General features: G+C 41.6%; 1 protein-coding gene across 1 annotated transcript; it reads left to right on the top strand.

The window, feature by feature from the left end:
* The first annotated feature begins 237 nt into the window (after positions 1-237).
* On the top strand, positions 238-18417 carry PWP1 (PWP1 homolog, endonuclein). Its single transcript, XM_009908371.2, has 15 exons — positions 238-365; positions 454-512; positions 1914-2068; positions 2507-2592; positions 4998-5094; positions 6757-6867; positions 7535-7665; positions 8985-9058; positions 11183-11279; positions 12152-12213; positions 14258-14369; positions 15595-15685; positions 16468-16589; positions 17084-17189; positions 17895-18417. The coding sequence occupies exons 1-15, from the start codon at positions 300-302 to the stop codon at positions 18005-18007; spliced, it is 1482 nt and encodes a 493-aa protein (XP_009906673.2). The 5' UTR covers positions 238-299; the 3' UTR covers positions 18008-18417.
* Positions 18418-18974: the final 557 nt, after the last annotated feature.

Below are 18974 nucleotides of genomic sequence, written 5' to 3'. Positions count from 1 at the left end.
TTAGCGGCAATTGCCGGTCCCTGCGCCCCGCCCCTCAACGGCCGCACAGGCTCCGCCCCGCCGCGCCCAACATCGAGGCCCCGCCCCATCCAGACCTCTCCCCACCCCTTCCAATCTGGCCCCGCCCATGCGCTCCTTCCGGCCTTTCTCGGCGCTTGGTGATGACGTCACAGCACGTTCTGCCCTTTCCGTTTTCTCCCTCTATTGCAGGCAGCGCTCCCTAATACGTCACTCGCTGTGCGCCAGAGCCGCCCGCACGTGCTGCCACCGCACCGTTCCGTGCCGCCGCCACCGGTGCCATGAGCTGCCCGGTGACGTGCACTGCCTGGGTGCGCTGCGGCGTCGCCAAGGAAACGCCGGACAAGGTGAGGGCGGGGCCCAGTCTCGGCTCCGGGCTGAGGGTCCCCCTCAGACCCCTGCCCACTCTCAACCCTGCTTGTACCCTCTGTGCAGGTGCAGCTCAGCGAGGAGGAGCTGAATCGTCTCATCGGGGAGGCCCAGGACAGGCAGGGGTGAGCTGCGGGAGCGGGCCGGGGCTGGCCGGGCTGGGCAGGTGGTGTAGTATGGTGTCGTATGGTGTCGTGTCGTGTCGCGTTTCCTGGGAATTTCCGGGGCCCCGCCACTGATAAGAATTGTGGAGGGGAGCAGGCGCCCCGGGTCTGCTCGGGCACCGGCTCACCTTACAGTCGAGGGGGGCCTGGCTTGGGAAACAGCAGCGAGCGATGGAGATCGGCACCAACTAGCACTAGTTCTTCCTGGAATGACTGTCAGCTGAGCCTGATCGCCTGGGAAGGTCGTTTGTCTAGCCAGTGAAAGGAGAAATATCAGATGGCGTATATCCTGCCTTCGTAGTGGGTGCGACAGCGCGGGTTATCTTCCCATGCGGTTCTTCAGTTGTCAACCAAGTGTCATCTGACAAGCTGAGCGTTTCAGGTGAAGTCCGCAGGGACATGTTTGGGCATGGTCCTCGTTGGACTTGCTATTCCCGCTTGGAGTGTGGAAATAAGAAGTTGGGTTTGCAACCACGGGTGCTTTGGAGAGGTGACAAAGCAAGATGGAAGTCCTCAATAGTGAAAAAGTGGATGCTGAGGGTGAGATATTACAATCTACATTGAGTCTGGAGGCCACAGTGGAGCTCATAGTGATTTGCTATTTATGCTTTGGTAAAAAAGGCAGAACATGACTTGGGTGTATTTATGGCTTAGGTGTGAGAATGGAGACATCACAACTCTCCAAACAGCATTGAAAGTCCTTAGTTGTGTAGTTCTGTTAAGCTTTGTTTCTCTGCTTTTAGCAAAAAGGTAAATAAGCTTATGAAAAGAATTACAGACACTAGAGATTTAGGAAACAGTCTGTGGAAGACACGAAAGAAATTACTTTCTTTTATCTCGAAAAAGATGAAGTAATCTGTAATATATCCCTACCTAATGATTTTTATGTTGTTCTTTCCTTTTAATGTAAGTATCCAAAATATGAGAAAATGAGGTCTGTAAAATACTGAAGAAATGCAAGTTTCATCACACATGACAGGGCTTGTAGAGGGCAAAAAAAAAAGGAGGCATGGACAGATGAACACACAAAAGTGAGGCTGAGAGCATTGTATCCACAGAAAAAAGGGTAAGAGAAAGGGATTTGCACACACAGTTTAGCTTTGTTGAGCAGCTCCTACCAGTCTCTGTCTTGAAAGCTGTCAAGGAAAATCATTCTCTAGAAGCCTGAGAATAGTGGTGTCTTGTATTTAGAGAAAAGGTAGGAAAAGAGTGAATAGATTTCCAGATAACTGGCAAAAAATGCAAAACCCGTGTGGACAGCTGGCATTGTGCCCTGAGGTTGTTAGCAGTTCCCTAAGCAATTGCCTGGAAGCAGCATTGTAAATGTCTGTCACAGTTTCTCAGGGATGTTTCTTCAAACAGGGATGGCGCTGGTGGTAGTAATGAGGACCAGATGGCATGTGGCACAACTGATGCCACTCCTGGCACAGCTAAGTCTTCTCATCAAAGTGAAGACCAGTCCGATCACGAACTCGATGAATATGATTTGGACAACTACGATGAAGAGGAATGCACAGGTAAGAAAAATGGAACAAATATGCAGTGTGAGTGAAGAACCTTTTCACCACTTCTTGTACTTGGGATACTAATGTATCCTAAAACTACACAGTGCTATATTTTCAATGCTAGAAGTTCACATTTTTAATTATTTGCTTGTGCCACTTGTGGAAGTCATTTAGTCAATGAAACAATTCGGGGTCCCCCTCCTTGGTACTAGAACGAAGAGTACATAGGAAAGATTGTCACTCCCCCTGCTGTAGTGCTGGAGCAGAGCAGCAGAAGTGCCAGAAAGCACTAAGGAATTTAGCTTACTGCGGTTCTTGTGTTTGGAACTTGGAGGTTCATTTAGCCCACTCCTGCTATGCTGCAATTCAGGTAACACAGGTATTGGTACAGGAGTTTCTAACTTCACCTGTCATTAACATGTGTAAAAACGTTCTGAAATTCCCATCTAGGTGATCTGAAACTGGGAGACACTTTGGCTACTCTGGCTGTATATGGGAGTAATGAGCATGATCCATACATCACTCTGAAAACCACCGTAAGTACTGTAAAAATGCTAAGTATCTTAAACAACATAAACTTAAAAATCAGTTGTGTTTTCCATACTGCCTTAGCTTCTCTGAGTGCTTGCAGCCTCTTCCAAAGCTTTGCCAGACTTTTGGTCAGACAGAAGGTGGCTTTGTACAGTCCCCTCTGTGCTTTTCACGTGTAAGCCAGATGTTAAGGTGAATTGATTTATTTGTATCATGTGCTTCTGTATGTGGAGTGATTTGTCACCTGTCTAGTAGGACACAAATAATGCTTGGAGAAATAACAAATCTTACTAATTTGGCCACTAACAAGCCAACTTAGAAAACTGGTGGACCTGGGCTACAGGTCAAATTAGGGATAAGGCATGAAGAAATATGTCCCTGTTAAGCATATATGTACAGCACGTTATGTAGATGACTGCTTCTGCCTGTATCAGTTTCCACCAAGTATCAGATGGGGAGCTTCTTTACAGCAAGTGGCTTTGTAGGGGGCAAAGCAGTCTCTGGCAGCAATCTGACACAAGCTAAGTGTGTCAGCAGTGCTGTCCTGTTCTCCAGCCTGTTTGTCTCTTTCCGGGAAACAGGGATGCAGCGGGGACGGCAGGAAGCAATATTTGTACTAAATATTGGTATTGTGTTGGCTAGAATATTGGATGCCTCTTCAGAAAAGATAGGGAAATAGTCCAGAGAATATAGAATGGAATTGAATGGAATTGACCAGGTTGGAAAAGACCTTTGAGATCATTGAGTCCAACCTATCATCCAGCACTATCTAATCAACGAAATCATGGCACCAAGCACCCCATCCAGTCCCTTCCTAAACACCTCCAGTGATGGTGACTCCACCACCTCCCTGGGCAGCCCATTCTTTATCCCACACTTTACTTCAGAAGGATAGACTGCAATTTGTGATTAACTTAATTGACATGGGGAAATTACAGGAATCAGTTATAAGGTGAGGTTTCATCATAAGGGATAACTTACCCTGGAGAGCAGCCAGGAGAGACTAGGATCATCGGGGTCAGGGTGATGGAGCAGGTGAATTTTTGAGACCTCTTCTAAACATAAAGATTTTGAGATTTTGCTGTGTACTGTCCTTTCTATAAAATTTTGGGCTCTTTACAAAGCTAGTGAGATTGAAAGAAGAGTAGCTGTAGGTTTCTAGCACAACATTTAGTTTGTGTCAGGGAACACTGTCAGAGGTTTGTGGTCTCAGACAAGTTGTCATGGTGACTTCACATACTGTAACAAAGCTCAAGGAGGAAGCCATATATCTTATCTTTAAAACAATATCACTTGCTATATGCAATTTAGGGTACTGAATGTTTTCTATGTGTTCCACTGACTGGTTGATGATATTTCTTGCTCCTATGTGCCAGTAGAGGAGAGGAATGCTTTGAAAGTGATTTTTATAGTCGGAGGTATTCACATGGGAATTTGGAAAGAATATGAGCTGCATTTATTTTCTGTCAGAAAAGCTAACTTTCTTCCAGACAGTGGAAAAGTGAACACCTTTTTCTCAAGCCTTTCTTCCTACAATCAAGTCCTTTCCTCAGATTCTGAAGGGGAATTGCTTTTAATTCTTCAGCGTGTGTTTTAGGTTGACTTCTGGTATTTACTATTATTACCGTTGAAGACCTTGTGTAACATGAAGTTGATGAGTTCAAAGAATTGCAGCACTTGATAGAATTCAAATATTGAAAATATGCTTGAAGTGAACAAAAAAGAAATTTAACACTTGCAAGGAGAAGTCCAAAGAAGAATGGTACTCTGTAAGAGTGTTGACTTCTGTGTACAGTTCATTGTTTCCCATTAAGATAAATTCCCTGAATGCCTTCCATTCCTCAGCAACAATGAAAATTAGAGGAGAGGTTACATCTGTTCTGGTACAGCTGAATGCCCAGCATAGCTGCAGGCAGTAGCTCTCTGAAAATATTTTCCAGAAAGTAGACAGTGCTTTAATGCTCTTGGAATTGCTTCCTGGATGTGAGGAGCAGTTGCAGTGTGCTTATTGTGTAAAATGTTGTTACACTATATAAATGCTCAAGGCATGAGAGCACAGGGGAAATAAGCTATGTATGTGGGCTCCTGGTGGTGATTTTCTTTTCAGCTGCATCTTGGTAGCCTCAAAATATGGTTTAATATTTGGTAGTTAAACGGTCTTTAAACCCACCTAGGTCCACTAAACAGTCTGTCAGTCTGTATAATAACTATTCAATCTCTCCATGATTAGGTCTGGTTCCTGCCTTTCTCTGTTTACCGCCATAAGATGTTTTTGGGCAGATGGGCATCAGGGTGTTAGGTTTTCTTCTCACAGTAAAAATTATTACTGATCTGACTTTAGAAGGTGTTGTTTTGTCTGTTTATGTGCTTTGCTTAACATCTGCTGTCATCTCTCCTTTTTGCTGTTCAGGATCAATACGAACAGGAGGACTTCTTGATAAAGCCCAGTGACAATCTTGTCCTTTGTGGCAGAGTTGATAAGGATTACTGTAGTTTGGAGGTCCATGGTAAGTAACACAGGGTTTGTTCCTTATAGTGAGTACAGGAAATGTGTCTTGCCTAGAGTGTTCCATACATCTGTGTAGAAGGGGATTTGGAAGGGTTTTGTCTCACCATCTGCCCTATGTCAAGTTTTGTTCTCTTTCCTACATCACAATGCTTTAGTCACTTACCAGAACTGCAGTATTTCACATGGAGCTATTTAGAAGATAGTGTGCTTTTTTTCAGGATGCTTAGCATTTCCTTTCCTTATTTAATTTCTAATGACTAGAATAGAATAGAATAGACCAGACCAGGTTGGAAGAGACCTTCAAGATCATTGAGTCCAACCTATCACTCAACACTAGCTAATCAACTAAGCCATGGCATCAAGCACCCCATCCGGTCTCTTCCTAAACACCTCCAGTGGCAGTGACTCCACCACCTCCCTGGGCAGCCCATTCCAATGAGCAATCACTCTCTCCTCCCTTACTTAGAAAATACAATGGCATTTTCATTCTCTGAACAATGGCATTTTCATTCTCTGAACACACAATAATTTTTTCAGACAGTCTTGCTTTCTATATCATGTAAGCTTCGCGTAGAGGTTTGTTGTTTTGGGTTTATTTGGTTTCTTTCCTTCCACTTTCTCCTTGCTTCTTTCAATGGACTTTCTACTGCTAGGAGCAGAAGAATCAGCACTTTATCAGTTTTAGAAGAGATGATCCTTATTAAGGTCTGAATACCACTTGTTCTGGTCATTAGCTTTACTATGTAAAGGCTTTGTCTGTTGCAGCAGGGAGTGCTACTGTGTGTGCTGAAGCTACTGTATTTTCTTATGGTGGTTCTTTGGGGGAACGTTTCTGGCTACTTCTGCTGTGGTTTCTGCTAGCAAAATAATTCTGTTTTAAGAAAGCAAGACCGAAGTGTTTGAAAGCATCTCTTTGATACCCATCTGGTGTTTTCTGAATCTGGAGGTGTTTTCCCAATAAAAGCTTACAAACCAGTAGCACAGGCTTCTGCAGTTTGTAACACTGGATAGCCCTTTCTTAGTTGACTACCAAGACTACTTAGTTAATTGAAAACTCCAGTTGGAGTGTGTACCTGAAACCACCCATTAATGGGCTTTCTCTGCTGTCCAGCTAGTAAATTATTTTAGTATGAGGAGGAAAATACCTGGCTAAATGGAATGCTGTGTTTCATATGTGGTTGCTTCACCAAAACTCTCTCTGTATCTTGGTTACAACCTGCTAAAGGTAGCTTCTATTGACCTTCTTCAGCTTCCTCTAATCTGAAAACTGTTTATGTTTTACCTCTGTTTCTTCTTTGATTTAATCTGGATACACTTCTTTTCTTTCTTTTTTCTTTTTTATATTATATTCTGATGTAGAAAGTGATGGATTACAGAGCATCTATTTTGAAGGGATCTTACAAGCACAGTAGTGTCTGAGCTTTGCTGAACTTGTTACTTCTTTATCTGAAGCCCACAGGAGAATGTTGTTTGTTGTATAACATTAGTGCTTGGAGGCTCTGGTCTCTATGCTGAAACTCTGAACACACTGCAAATTTACTTCCTGTATCTCCTTGACAGTTTAGTGTTTACCACACATGCCCTTTGCAGAAGTGGAGTGTTTATAGTTGCTTGCTTTCACTCTTCACTGATGTTTTGTATATCTTGAATTCTTTTTCAGTATATAATCACGAAGAAGACTCATTTTATGTACACCATGATATTATCTTGCCTGCTTACCCTCTAAGTCTGGAGTGGTTGAATTTTGATCCCAGTCCTGAGGAATCACTAGGTAAATTACAAAAGACCCTGTAAATGTCAAATTCAATATTGTTTTGCTTGAAAAGTATATAAATGTAATGTTTTCACAAAATAAATTTCCTCCAGTGGTGCAAACAGAACTGAAGCCAAGATTTTAAGATGGAAAAACTGAATATGAGTTTTTATGGTTTGGTGGTACAGTGATTTGACTGATAACACTTGGTGTTATTACAAATAGCAGACCAGAGCAAACTCTTCTCTAATCTGCTGTGTTTTCCATTTGCAAATAAAAGGTTGCTTTTGTTCCAAATCATTATGGCCAATGAAGTTGATGAACTGTAAAACATGGCAAAATTTATATATATATTTATCTATTTAGTAGACATTTTGCTGTGATTTACAGATGGGTTTTTTACCATAACACAAAGATTTTTTTCCCCTTTAAAAAACCCAAACAAAACATGCAAGAGCTTCTTTGAACAGTTACTTGTACTGAAGAGGAACTGCGTCGGAGAGCAACATCTTCTGTCAGTTGATGTTTTAAAATTGCTCCTTGACAGTTAGGAACATCAGATCTGTTCAAATGGAAGATTTTGCTACTTAAATTTTACTTAATCAAAGAAAGAAGCAAGAGCTGAATTGGCCAAATGTGTTCTTTTGTAACTTTAATGTGGTTGCATTTGGGTTTCTGCTTGCAGGAAATTACGTTGCGGTGGGTAACATGACTCCAGTTATTGACATTTGGGACCTGGATGTAGTGGAATCCTTGGAACCAGTCTTTTCTCTTGGAGGCAAGAAAGAGAAAAAGACAAAGAAAAAAGGAAAGAAAGTAAGTATTACAAAATGGCTTATCTAGTTGGATAGATAAAGAATAATGTTATTACTCTCTTTTCCCTACAAATAAAACTCCTAGGTAATCTGGTTTTATTCTGTGTGTGGTCTTACTCTGGTCACACTCTGTGTGTTTGGACAGGTTACAGAAGATAGTGGCATGGTTCTCTGAATAGGTTAAAACTGGTATTTTCCTGCCACTCAAGAGTTGAAAAGGCATTGAGCAAAGGACAAAGTTGAGACTAATAAAATACAGTTTCTCAAGATTCACCTTTGTTGGCTTTGGCTATATAAAATTTAAGTATGCCTTAAGGTAGTCATCAACATTGCCTAAAGTGAAGTCATAGAGGCACATGCAAAGAATTGCTGACTTTGTTTTAGTGGACTGCAGAAAAAGCCTTAACTACCAAAGAGGAAGTCTGCTGTTTAGATTGGCTGCAAAGTTATGTGAGATGAATCTGACCTTCGTTGTATGCCTGAATGTGGTGTTATGATTTGTCCAAATTCTTTGGGACGTAAAACAAGTATGAAAGATAACATCACTTAACTTTCCTAGATTTTTGCCTGTAATAGATGCTTCAGGAAGTGCTAAAAGACTTCCAAGAGTAAGCAGGGAAGGGGAATGCTGCGTGTCTAGCTAATCTTGGCTTCCGGAATAAAGGAGCACCGCAGTGTTAGCTAAAGAACCACTCTCATTTTGAAGGGGATTTACTTCTTGAGCTCTCAGACCTCCATTTTAAAAACAGTAAAAAAAATGTCTTTGGAGGGGGAATTTATTTTGTGAAACTTGCTTCTGAAAATGACTGAGTTGATCAGAATTGCTGCTGAAGATACCATTCATAAATGCTGCCTCAGTTTGATATGCTAGTTGTTACCTGTATGGATAATTAAAGTCTGGAATTAAGAACAGAAGAATTAGGTGGCTTATGGGTGGTTTCCAGTTGCTGTCTGAGTAAACTGTAAAGCTGAACCATTTTAAAGTAGGATTTGTAGGAGCTGGCAGTTACAAATTCCTAAGGCTTAGTTGATTGGGAGGAGAGAGAGAGGAAACTGCTGGGAGTGTTTAGAAAGAGCTGAAGAAGCTGCACCTTTTCTGTTAAGGTAGTAACCAGTTCTGTAAGCCCACCAGCTGTGAATGGAGCAGTCTTGAGACCTGGGGTAGGTGGTGAGGTGCAAGAACTGCAGAGACAGTTCTACCAGAACAATTAAAACCATGAAGTTTGTGAAGGCATTAGGAATTCATACTGGTGTGATGTAATGCTGGATTTCCAAGGGAGGTGTAATGTTTGTCTGTTTATGTTGTGTCTGCACACACAGAGTTTATCTTCAGAGGGGACCCTGAAAGGACATACTGATGCTGTGCTTGATCTTTCGTGGAATAAACACAGCAGGTAAAAGAATTACTTGAATAATAGTGGATGGTAACAAATTTGCATTCGTTTTTCACACAAATCCAAGATCTGAATGTAATGCACTGTTGGATTTGAAAGCAGTGCTGAAATGAATCAATTCTCAAATTGAGCCCTCCATTTTTTTAAAATTTTTTTTTTGAAACTGTAAGTCTTGATTAATTACTTTATTTTCAAACCCCAGATATCGCTGATCACTTTTTACTTGCAGGTTGTCCAGGTGTGGGTAGGGCTTAGGTAGGTCTAAGACGTTTGATGAAGTTGCTACATTGAAATCGGATGCACAAATTGGAGAAGCAAAGGGCTGCCCTGATCTGTGCCAATCTACCAATGACCTAAATCACCATTTCCACAGTTAGAATTAGATTTCCAGAAGGAAGTCCTTGCTGTGATCGTTTTTTTTCCCCTCTGGCTTTTGCCCCAGATCTGTGAACAGACAAGAGACTGGAAAAGTCCTCATAGCACATGTGTAGAAATGCCTTTGACCTTTGGGTCATTGGAGAGGATTCCATGTTGCCTAAGTGTGCTAGCAATGAAGTGCTGCTGTTGTGGCAATATGAAGCTGGCCCATCTTGGGGGAAAGGTCAAAGACAATGTGCTGATTGAAATAAAGATACTGCTGGGCTTTATTGCTTAGGTGGTTGTTAACGGTTCAGCCGTCAGAGGCTCTTCAACATGGGCCTTGAAACTCTTGAGTCAGGCACAGGCTGGTTTGCATTTTGCTTTTCCAGCAGCCATAAATGCCTCTGAAGGTACACAGGTCACCTCTGCACACTCATGATGAGCAGGTGTGAGCCTTCACTCAAAATGCTTTGTTATCTAGGAAACACCCATACAGATGTGCAGTAAATGTACAGGAATTGCCCTCTTAATTTGCAGTGGGCTGTCTGTTCTTAAACACATATGAAGAGAATGTTAGTGATCATTCCATCAGTCTTAAAAAACAGTAGCTTTGATGTACCTAGAAATGGTTATCTGGTGATACTATAGAGACACAAAAATCATGGCTACAGTAGTGAAGTGTCTGGAATGCATAATTCTGTAACATCTGAGTTAAGAGCCTATTGATGCTGGTTGATCTTTCAGGAAATAAAAGTAGCCTTGAAGTGGGGAACTTAAGGGCAAAACAAGGAAATCCTTGGAGCAGCTTATATTTGTTTTGTTGTTGGTTAGTTAGGGTTCTTTAAAGCAAGACATGCTGTGACAGCTCTCCACGAGTAACCTTCTGCCTGTAGGTCATAATGGTGTTACTGTAAAATGCTGTCGTAGCCTTCACTATGCATTTGCTTAACTTTCCTTTTAATGTAGTTTGGGAGAATGTGTTTCCAGGAGAATGTTAGCTCTTTCAGTCAGAGAAACTTGGTTAATATAAAAAGAGAAAAGTAAGGGTAAAGCAGTTTCAATCAGAAACAACATCTTGAAGTAATAGATCAGGTTTTAAGAGTAGTGGAGCAGTGATATCAATTGTACTGCACGTTTGACAGGCCCTTGGGAATGCTTTGGGATTTTTCTGATTAAACTTTAAACTGTGTGTTTACTACTCTTAACTAAGTTGATTGAATTGAAGTTGAAATGTGGGGCCTCTGAACTGTTAGTGGTTCCTTTCAGCTTTCCACGAGGCCATACAGTGTTGGGTCTTCAGCAGTTACACAAACACTCAGACATTAGAGAGCAAAGTATTCTAAAACCAGGTTGCTCTGGCTCTTGGCTGTCTGTGTATGCAAACAGAACTGTGTTGCATAGGTAATGTTTGAAAATACTGTCTCAATGTCAAAGGAAAGAAAGGGCTTAAAAGCCTTTCTTGCTTTGTTTTCTTTGAGAAATCTTCCAGTAAATGATACTTTAAGTGGTGTCAGGGGATAAATACAAGAAAATTGTCAGTGTTGTTCTTTGTAAGCATTGTACTAACGTAATCTAATATAGTCTGTAGTCTTGTAACTTAGAATTACCTTCAGGGAGTTATTCCTTGAGCTTGAGAGATGCAGTCAACAGGCTAGAGTGGTGTTGATCTCAGACTCAGGCTCTGAACGTATTTTGGGTATTTGTTTATATAAAGACTTAGAAAACTGTTTGTTTGTTTGTTTGGGGGGTTTGATCTGTTCCCAGGAACGTTTTAGCAAGTGCATCTGCTGACAATACTGTGATTTTGTGGGACATGTCTGTGGGCAAGCCAGCAGCCAGCCTGATGCTACATACAGACAAGGTTTGTAATACTTGTGATGTTCCTTCTGCTGTGAAGTGCAGATGAAAAATGACTGCTGTTTTTCATTTGCTGCTTAGTAGTGAACCCTTAGAACAGCAGTCCTGTGATTTTTCTCCAGTAACTGTGCGGAGTTCTTTTAATTTATGAATTGGTTGCTTTTGCAAACAACTCTGTACTTGCTTTTACAAATGGTGTCTAACTTATCCTTGAGAAGGTCTGCAAAAATTTACAGCAGTTTTTTCCAGTCCCAACCATCAGGGCTTTCACACAAAAGGTAATCTAATATTCCTGGTATAAGCTACCAGAAAGAGATCTGTGAGCACAGGTCCAATGGTAGCTTGAGGAACCAATGAGTATCAGTGACAGTTTGTTCTAGGTAAGAATGGTCTCAAATGATACTAAAATACTGTAGTGATGGATACTTGAGAAATTAATTAACCTCATAGTAATTAAAATATGATAGATACTAGTAGCTACAACTTTATTTTGCTGTCCACAAAGTCACTGCCCTTGGCAAACTGATTTTGATTTGTTGTTAATATCTACATTTTTCCCCAAACTAGAAGCAGCTACTCTTTTACCTCCTCCAGACTTTTTTCTTTCCCTTAATATCTAGGGCAGAAAGGGACCATGTGGTTCTGTTCAGTTACATTATAGTGGACAAGATCATGTTTCCAGTGGGTGGGGGTGTTTGAAGAAAAAATTTCTTGCACTGTTTTATGAGAAATCTGAGTAACAACAGGAGAGGGCTTGGGGAGGGGAAAAATGTGCTGGTTTTGGGGAGGAGGGAGCGTGCTCTGTTCACAGAACCTTCCTGTATGTGCCTTACATCTCAATGCTTACTTTAAACAACAAAATCTTCTGTCATCTAGGTCCAGACATTGCAGTTTCATCCATTTGAAACTCAGACCCTTGTTTCTGGATCGTATGATAGGTATGTCAGGGTAATATTTTCAGCTGATGCACACAGGGAGGGTGCTGGTCTTGAATTAATCCTGTATTACCTTATGTTTTCTTTTGTGTTTGTGTGTAGCCCTGCCAAATTTGGGTAATGCTCATTTTTGTAATTACTTTTTTTTCCAGCAAGGTAGCCAGGTTTGTATGTGGCCAAAAGATCATTTTCCTTAGCTGTTTCTCAGGACTAGCCAAATCTTTTAGCCATCTGGACTGGCATTTTCTGTGCCAGGTGTCTGCTCCAAACTGAATTTATTTCTTAATTTGGCCTTCTGGCATTTTCTTTATCAGGCTATCTCCTGTGATGGCAGCCTGGAGATGCTTTGGAATGGTTTGAGTGTGCACACTTGGACTAGTTCTGTAGCTGTGGGTTCTTATAAATTCTGCCAGCCAAAAGGCTTCTCTTCTCCTGTCTCACAGGGATAACATTTGAATTTTGTTCTGTGATCATGTTTTTCTTACATGGATTTTCTTCAATTTTTATTCTACTTTCAAGACTTTGTCCTTGTGTTAAAACATTTATGAACTTGTCAATCTTTAGCCAAGGCTTTTTCATTCTCTGGCTTCTATTATGCCTTTCTGCATCTGCTTAAGTGAAAGTATGGGGCAAAAAATCCTAGTAAAATGAAGGAAAAAAATCCAAACACTGAGACCAGCTGCTCAAGCCCTTTGATACCATGGACACCTGTAAACAAGTGCAGCATCTATAAGCTTGCAGACTGCCTTTGTGGATTTTTCCTGTTAAAGCCTTCTGGGACCACAGGCTATTCAATGACTGTTGGCAGATGCCTCCAGAACCCAAAAATCAGACCACTGAAAATCGTGTATGCACTGCTGGTGCAAAATGCCTGCTGAAAGAGCTGAGTAATATAGATCACATTTCCTTGGCTTTAATTGTAGGACAGAGCAGGAGTAGGTTACATTGTGGATGTTCATTTCAGTGAGACATTGTGAGAGTCCTTGCACTGCATCCCGGAGTGTTTTTGGGCTGGGCTGGATTCTGCTGCCACTGGGCTGAGCACAAGCCTGTGAAGAATCCCAGAGGTTCCAGTAACTCCCATCTGCTCTTTCTCCTTTTTGGAGTAGCATTTCCCTAGCTACTTATAAAGAGTTTGATTTCCCCCCCTCTGCTTATTTGAAAATGTTTATGCATGTGTCACAAATCGATTTCCTTCCTAATTCATGCATTATTTTGAACAGCCATTGTTTTACTTTACTGATGTCTGATCATAATTAAGTGATACATTTGCATAATTATGATCTCATAGTTGATAAATGTCTTCTGTACTGAGTAAATTGAAGCTGTCTTTCCTTAGTTTCAATAAGGGCAACAAAGCTGGTGAGAGGTCTGGAGCACAAGCCCTATGAGGAGAGGCTGAGGGAGCTGGGGTTGCTTAGCTTGGAGAAGAGGAGGCTCAGGGGAGACCTTATTGTTCTCTACAACTACCTGAAGGGAAGTTGTAGATGGGTGAGGGTTGGTCTCTTCTCCCAGGCAACCTATGCCAGAACAAGAGGACACAGTCTCAGGCTGTGCCAGGGAAGGTTTAGGCTGGATGTTAGGAAGAAATTTTTCACAGAAAGAGTGATTGGCCATTGGTAATGGGCTGCCCAGGGAGGTGGTAGTCACCATCACTGAAGGTGCTTAAGAAGAGACTGGATGGGGTGCTAGTTGCCATAGTTTAGTTGATTTAGATAGTGTTGGGTGATAGGTTGGACTCTGTCTTGAAGGTCTTTTCCAGCCTGGTCTATTCTATTCTATTCCATAGAATGGGTGTTTGTAGCAAAATGAAACTTGGAAGCCTGTGGAAAATGCTTGTGCTTATCTGAGAAATTCTCATCAGTTACTGAGCCGCAGGACTAATTAGTGAAGTTGTTTCTATTTTAATTGTTGAGGTGTAGTTTACATGGACCCTCTAGATGCCAGTGGCAAAGCAAAAACTTCATGAAGTGTTCTTCCTGTTTCTTGTGTGGGCTTTTTGGTGGGGTTCTTTTTTGTTTTCATTTCCTGTCCCTCTTTGCCATAGATCAGCTGTGCTGTACGACTGCAGAAACCCACAGGACAACCATCGAATATGGCGCTTCAGTGGGCAGGTTGAAAGAGTGACTTGGAATCATTTTTCACCTTGTAATTTCTTGGTGAGTGCATGCTCTTCTGTTCTTGGTGTGTTGACTGCTGGCATTTCATTCAGCATGTATTTTTGTGCTTATAATGCTTCTGAACCGTCGAATGGAGCTGAGGGGCAGTTGGGCTGCTGGCATTGCTTATTTTAAAAATGCAGAGTGTGGAAGGATGGGTTTAGGTAGTTTTTGAACCAGTGTGTTGAGACCAGCTACTTATTTGGTATCTCAATCATGACAGTAGAAAAGCAGTTGATGCTGATGCCGTTTCGCTCCAGAGGTGGCATCTTTGCCATGTTGTCAGTGTGTTCAGTGGTAGGGATATGTTTTCCTTTGCATAGTTGCTGTTTCATGTAATGAGGCAACTGCAGCTGAGAAGGAGCTAATTATAACTAAGATCCTGAATCAAAGACTCAGAGAACAGTTAGAGTTGGAGGGGGCCTTACAGATCATTTAGTTCCAACCCCTGTGCCACATACAGGGACACCTTCCACTAGATGAGATTGTTCAAAGCCCCATCCAGCCTGGTCTTGAACACTTCCAACGATGGGACACCCACAACTTCTGTGTTGATCTCACCACCCTCACAGTGAATCACAGACTCTTAGAATTATTAATTCAATGCTTCAAATCAGCACTAGAGAGCACTGCCTTCCCAGCTGGTGTAGAGTGAAAGTACCTTGGTTTTGCTGAGGTTTTCGTAATAAAATGTAAAGAGTAAGTTAAAAAACCCAATGTGTTTTGTCTCAATGGCTGTCTGATTCTCTCTTCCTTTGTGTTTACAGCCAACAAAATCAGTTCTCAGTTCTGTTGGGTTTATAATGTAGATCTCTCTCAGTAGTATCATGCTTGGCTTTGGACACAACTATTATGTGCCTGCCGGATGGCTCCAAAGACTGTGACCTGACAAGAGGCCAAAGGCTCTGTACTTCATTGCCTAATTGAAGAGCCAAGCTTAGTTGCAACCATCTTCAAAATACAATTTCAGAAATTTGTATAGGATTAAGGCTTCCATGTAAGTCAGTGCAGCAGACTTTAGGTATATAGAAGAGCTCAGGCAGCAGCTGGATAGAGTCTGACTTGGAGCCTGCAGACCTGTGTACACTGTGTATATGCCCTACCAAGTAGTGTAAGGCTGTCCCAAATCATAGGGATTTAGCAGAAGGTGGTGTTATTTCATAGGAACTGTTTTCCAAGGGAGTGACTCTGGTTGGTTGGTTTTAAACTGTTGTGGTTTCTTTAGGCAAGCACAGAGGATGGCTTTGTGTACTGTCTGGATGCTCGTTCTGATAAGCCGCTCTTCACTCTGAAAGCTCACAATGGAGAGGTGTCAGGTAAAGTCTGTTTGTTGTGTTTGTGAGTGAGGCAGGTGCTTTAACTGACATGACTGAGGTGATAGTGATTCCTTGCTTAACCAATCAGTTATGCATACTGAGTAGCTAGTGCATGAAACAGATCTCTGCTGAGAAGCCACTGTAAGCAAAGTGTTCTAACATGTGAAGTTTGGTCAGTGAATGCCATGAATAAGCACATCGGAACAGATCTATCCACTTGGGACACTGTCCCTGTGGTCTTTTGGGTGAGGAAGAAAAAAAGAACCTATGGAATCTGGTCTAGGAGTATGAACAATGTTTACCTGCTGACATTTGCTCCAGAGATGATATAAGTATGGCACATGGAAGGGTTTTCACACTGCCTCCTTTGGGTTACTTTAATTATTCGATCAGTGTAGGAGCTTCTGAAGAACAACTTGAAGCAGCTGTTCAGGTGTCTAAAGTGAGATCATAATAGCAAAAGAGATGGTCTTTGGCCAATGAAGAAAGTTGCCAGGAGAAGCTGGATTACATGAAGTAAGAAGCAGAGCAACAGCATCTTTGCATTGTTAGATTTGTTAGAATGAGAGCCAAAATAGGCCCACCTGGAGTCAGTTTGCTCTCACTCAAGGAACCAGTGGCTGCATGAATCTTTCATTAATGTTTTGCACCTTTGTGCTGGAGCACAGCTTGGTGTGAGAATATTGGGTTTGTTCTTATGACTTTGTTTCAGAATCTGTCATCTCTTTGAAATGGTGATTATGTGCTGCTCTCACACCACTGCTGCACTCTTAATCTTTCAGGGCTACAGCTAAGCAGCCAGATCAAAGGGTGCCTTGTGACATCATCTGCTGACAAATTCGTGAAAATCTGGGATATCCTGGGGGACAGACCGAGTTTAATCCATTCCAGGGATATGAAAATGGTAGAGTAATATCAATTTCTAGATTCCAAGAGGGTATCTATATAAACCATGTCTGCTTATTCCTTTTTATATATTTTGGGGGGGGGGGGTGTGTGTCTAAATCTTGTTTTATCTAATTTACCATCTTTTAGGCAAAAAATAATGGCATCTGTGTATGCTGGGTAAATCATTCTCATTGCAGTGCAGTGTTCAACATGTACTTGGCAGACTGCTTCAGAGCCTCAGACCTGAATACCAAATAGAGCAGTCTGAGTAAATATAGGTGCTCTGAGGTGTACCTGCCAGGTTCAAGACAAAGATGGGGTTGACTCTTTGTAATTAGCAGCTTTTGACTTTAATTTTGTGTCTTCACAAAGTAAGTTTCAGGAAACTTAGCTTACATTTGTTAAAACTTGCTTGGTCAGAGTGTTTCCAGATGACATTCATTTTAGGATGTTTTGTTTGGTGTGTTTTGTTTTGTTGTTAAATTCTTTTTCTTCCTCCCACCTTCCCAGGGTGTTCTCTTCTGTGCAGCTTGCTGCCCTGACTTCCCTTTTGTTTTTGCCTTCGGAGGGGAGAGAGAAGGGCTGCGTGTTTGGGATATAAGCAAGATTTCTGCAGGTAACATTCTCGTTTCTTTGAACCTTGTGGTTTTCCTCTTGCCTCAAGGGTTTATTTGCATATTCTGTAATGTGTTGTGGCTCTGAGAGGGTAATGTTTTTCGCTACCCCCAAGGCTGCATGTGTTCACAATCTCAGCTTCAAGAAATTGATTTTTTTTTCTACATTGGAGAACTGCTGTTTGCCACAGGATTTACTTTCTTGCATTGGAGTGCAATGCATGAGTTCTTACAATACCTATGCTTCTCTTAATGCTCCTGGTGTAATCAAGCATTACATTATAGAGGGTACTTGTAGGAATCAAAGTGAGGACTTGTCTTGATCAGTTGTTGTAGCTACACGTAGCTAAATGGCATGAATCTTTGGAGAGAGCTTTTAAGAGCTTGGTGGAAACCAGAGAGTCAAAAACCAGAAATAAATTATTTAAACTTAATGTTTTGGTCTACAAAACATCAATTTCACAGTACTTTATGCACTGGGAAACCTCTAGAGATGTTTTAGGGTAAAAAGAACAGGACTTGTAATTTAAGTACCATAGGCATGAGATTTTCTGACATGTACACTTCAACTCCTTACTCTGGGGAAGGGGAAAAGCTCTGAAAATGCACCAGGTTAGGATTTCTGTTCCATTCTGTGATGCTCACCATGCTATACTCTGGTCTCTGTAACAGAGTAACATGAAAGCAATCCCTTATCTGTGTTGCAGTGAATGAAGTTTTTGGAAACAGACAGAGACTTGTGGCTGGCACCAGCTCTGTGGCTTGCAGCTCCACAGCCGGCAGTAGCAGCAAAGACTCAGAGACAGCAATGGAGTCGTGATGGACCAAATGTCAACAAGATCAAAGTAATTATTGGGACTACAACTGATGTGTATTCTACAAATCTCTCTGTTTGGGGAGAATTCATAGAAATTGCTTGAGTGTCTTGCAATCTGCAGGTTTCTTTCTCTCAGACAGACACAGGGTGATGTGGTTAGCTCAAAGTCAGCAGTTTCTGAGTTCCTGCCTGTGTTACTGGCTTTGAAATACTAAATCACTTGCTTTTGCCTGAGACGATGATCTCTGACACAGAGGCTACTGTATGTAAAGCTGATACATGAAATGAAAGAGTCACTCGAAAAGCATTCTGCTGCTGCCAGAAGTTTGCACAATACTGCGAGGAAGGTAACTATCTTCAAAGGGCATAAAGAGAAAGACTTTAGGCAACAATTGTGTAACAAATACACAAAACCTGAGATGACCATTGGAAACAGAGAATTTATCCTTATTACACATTTCTAACAGCTTGTGAAAGTTGTTCTGTGTAATGTCTTTAAGGCTTCTTGATCATTTCTTGGGCAGTAAGGTGGAATCCCCATGTAGAATCTTGGAATGTATTTGTAACACTTCAGGTCAGCAATAGCACACAAGAGAGAGCCCAGTTCTAGCCCATCAAGATTTTTTTCTTTTCCCTGGTTCTACAGCATCTGAAGCTTGCTGGTGTTTGTGTATTGGGTTTTTCTCTTGAGCTGAAAATGTAATATATATAAAGAGAATTTCAACTTAAATAAGGAGCTATTAGTCAGGAGAGGATGAGAGGCTGTCAGGACACAAAGCAAAAGTCAGCTGGTCACTGTCATTGGTGAAAGTCGTCTGTGTTATGTACTTAGGTACTTAATTCCTCCCAGGCATTTCTACCTGAAACCCAAAGACATTCTGAGGATCAGTAAGCACTGACTTAAACTGCTTCATTTACAGCATTAGGAACCTAGTCAGGGAGTGTGACTCAATTTCCTCACATTTAAAAT

This window comes from Dryobates pubescens, chromosome 15, assembly GCF_014839835.1.
Source record: "Dryobates pubescens isolate bDryPub1 chromosome 15, bDryPub1.pri, whole genome shotgun sequence".
Lineage (NCBI taxonomy): Eukaryota > Metazoa > Chordata > Aves > Piciformes > Picidae > Dryobates > Dryobates pubescens.
The sequence above is the reverse complement of the archived record's forward strand: the minus strand, read 5'-3'. Positions and strand labels throughout refer to the sequence as shown.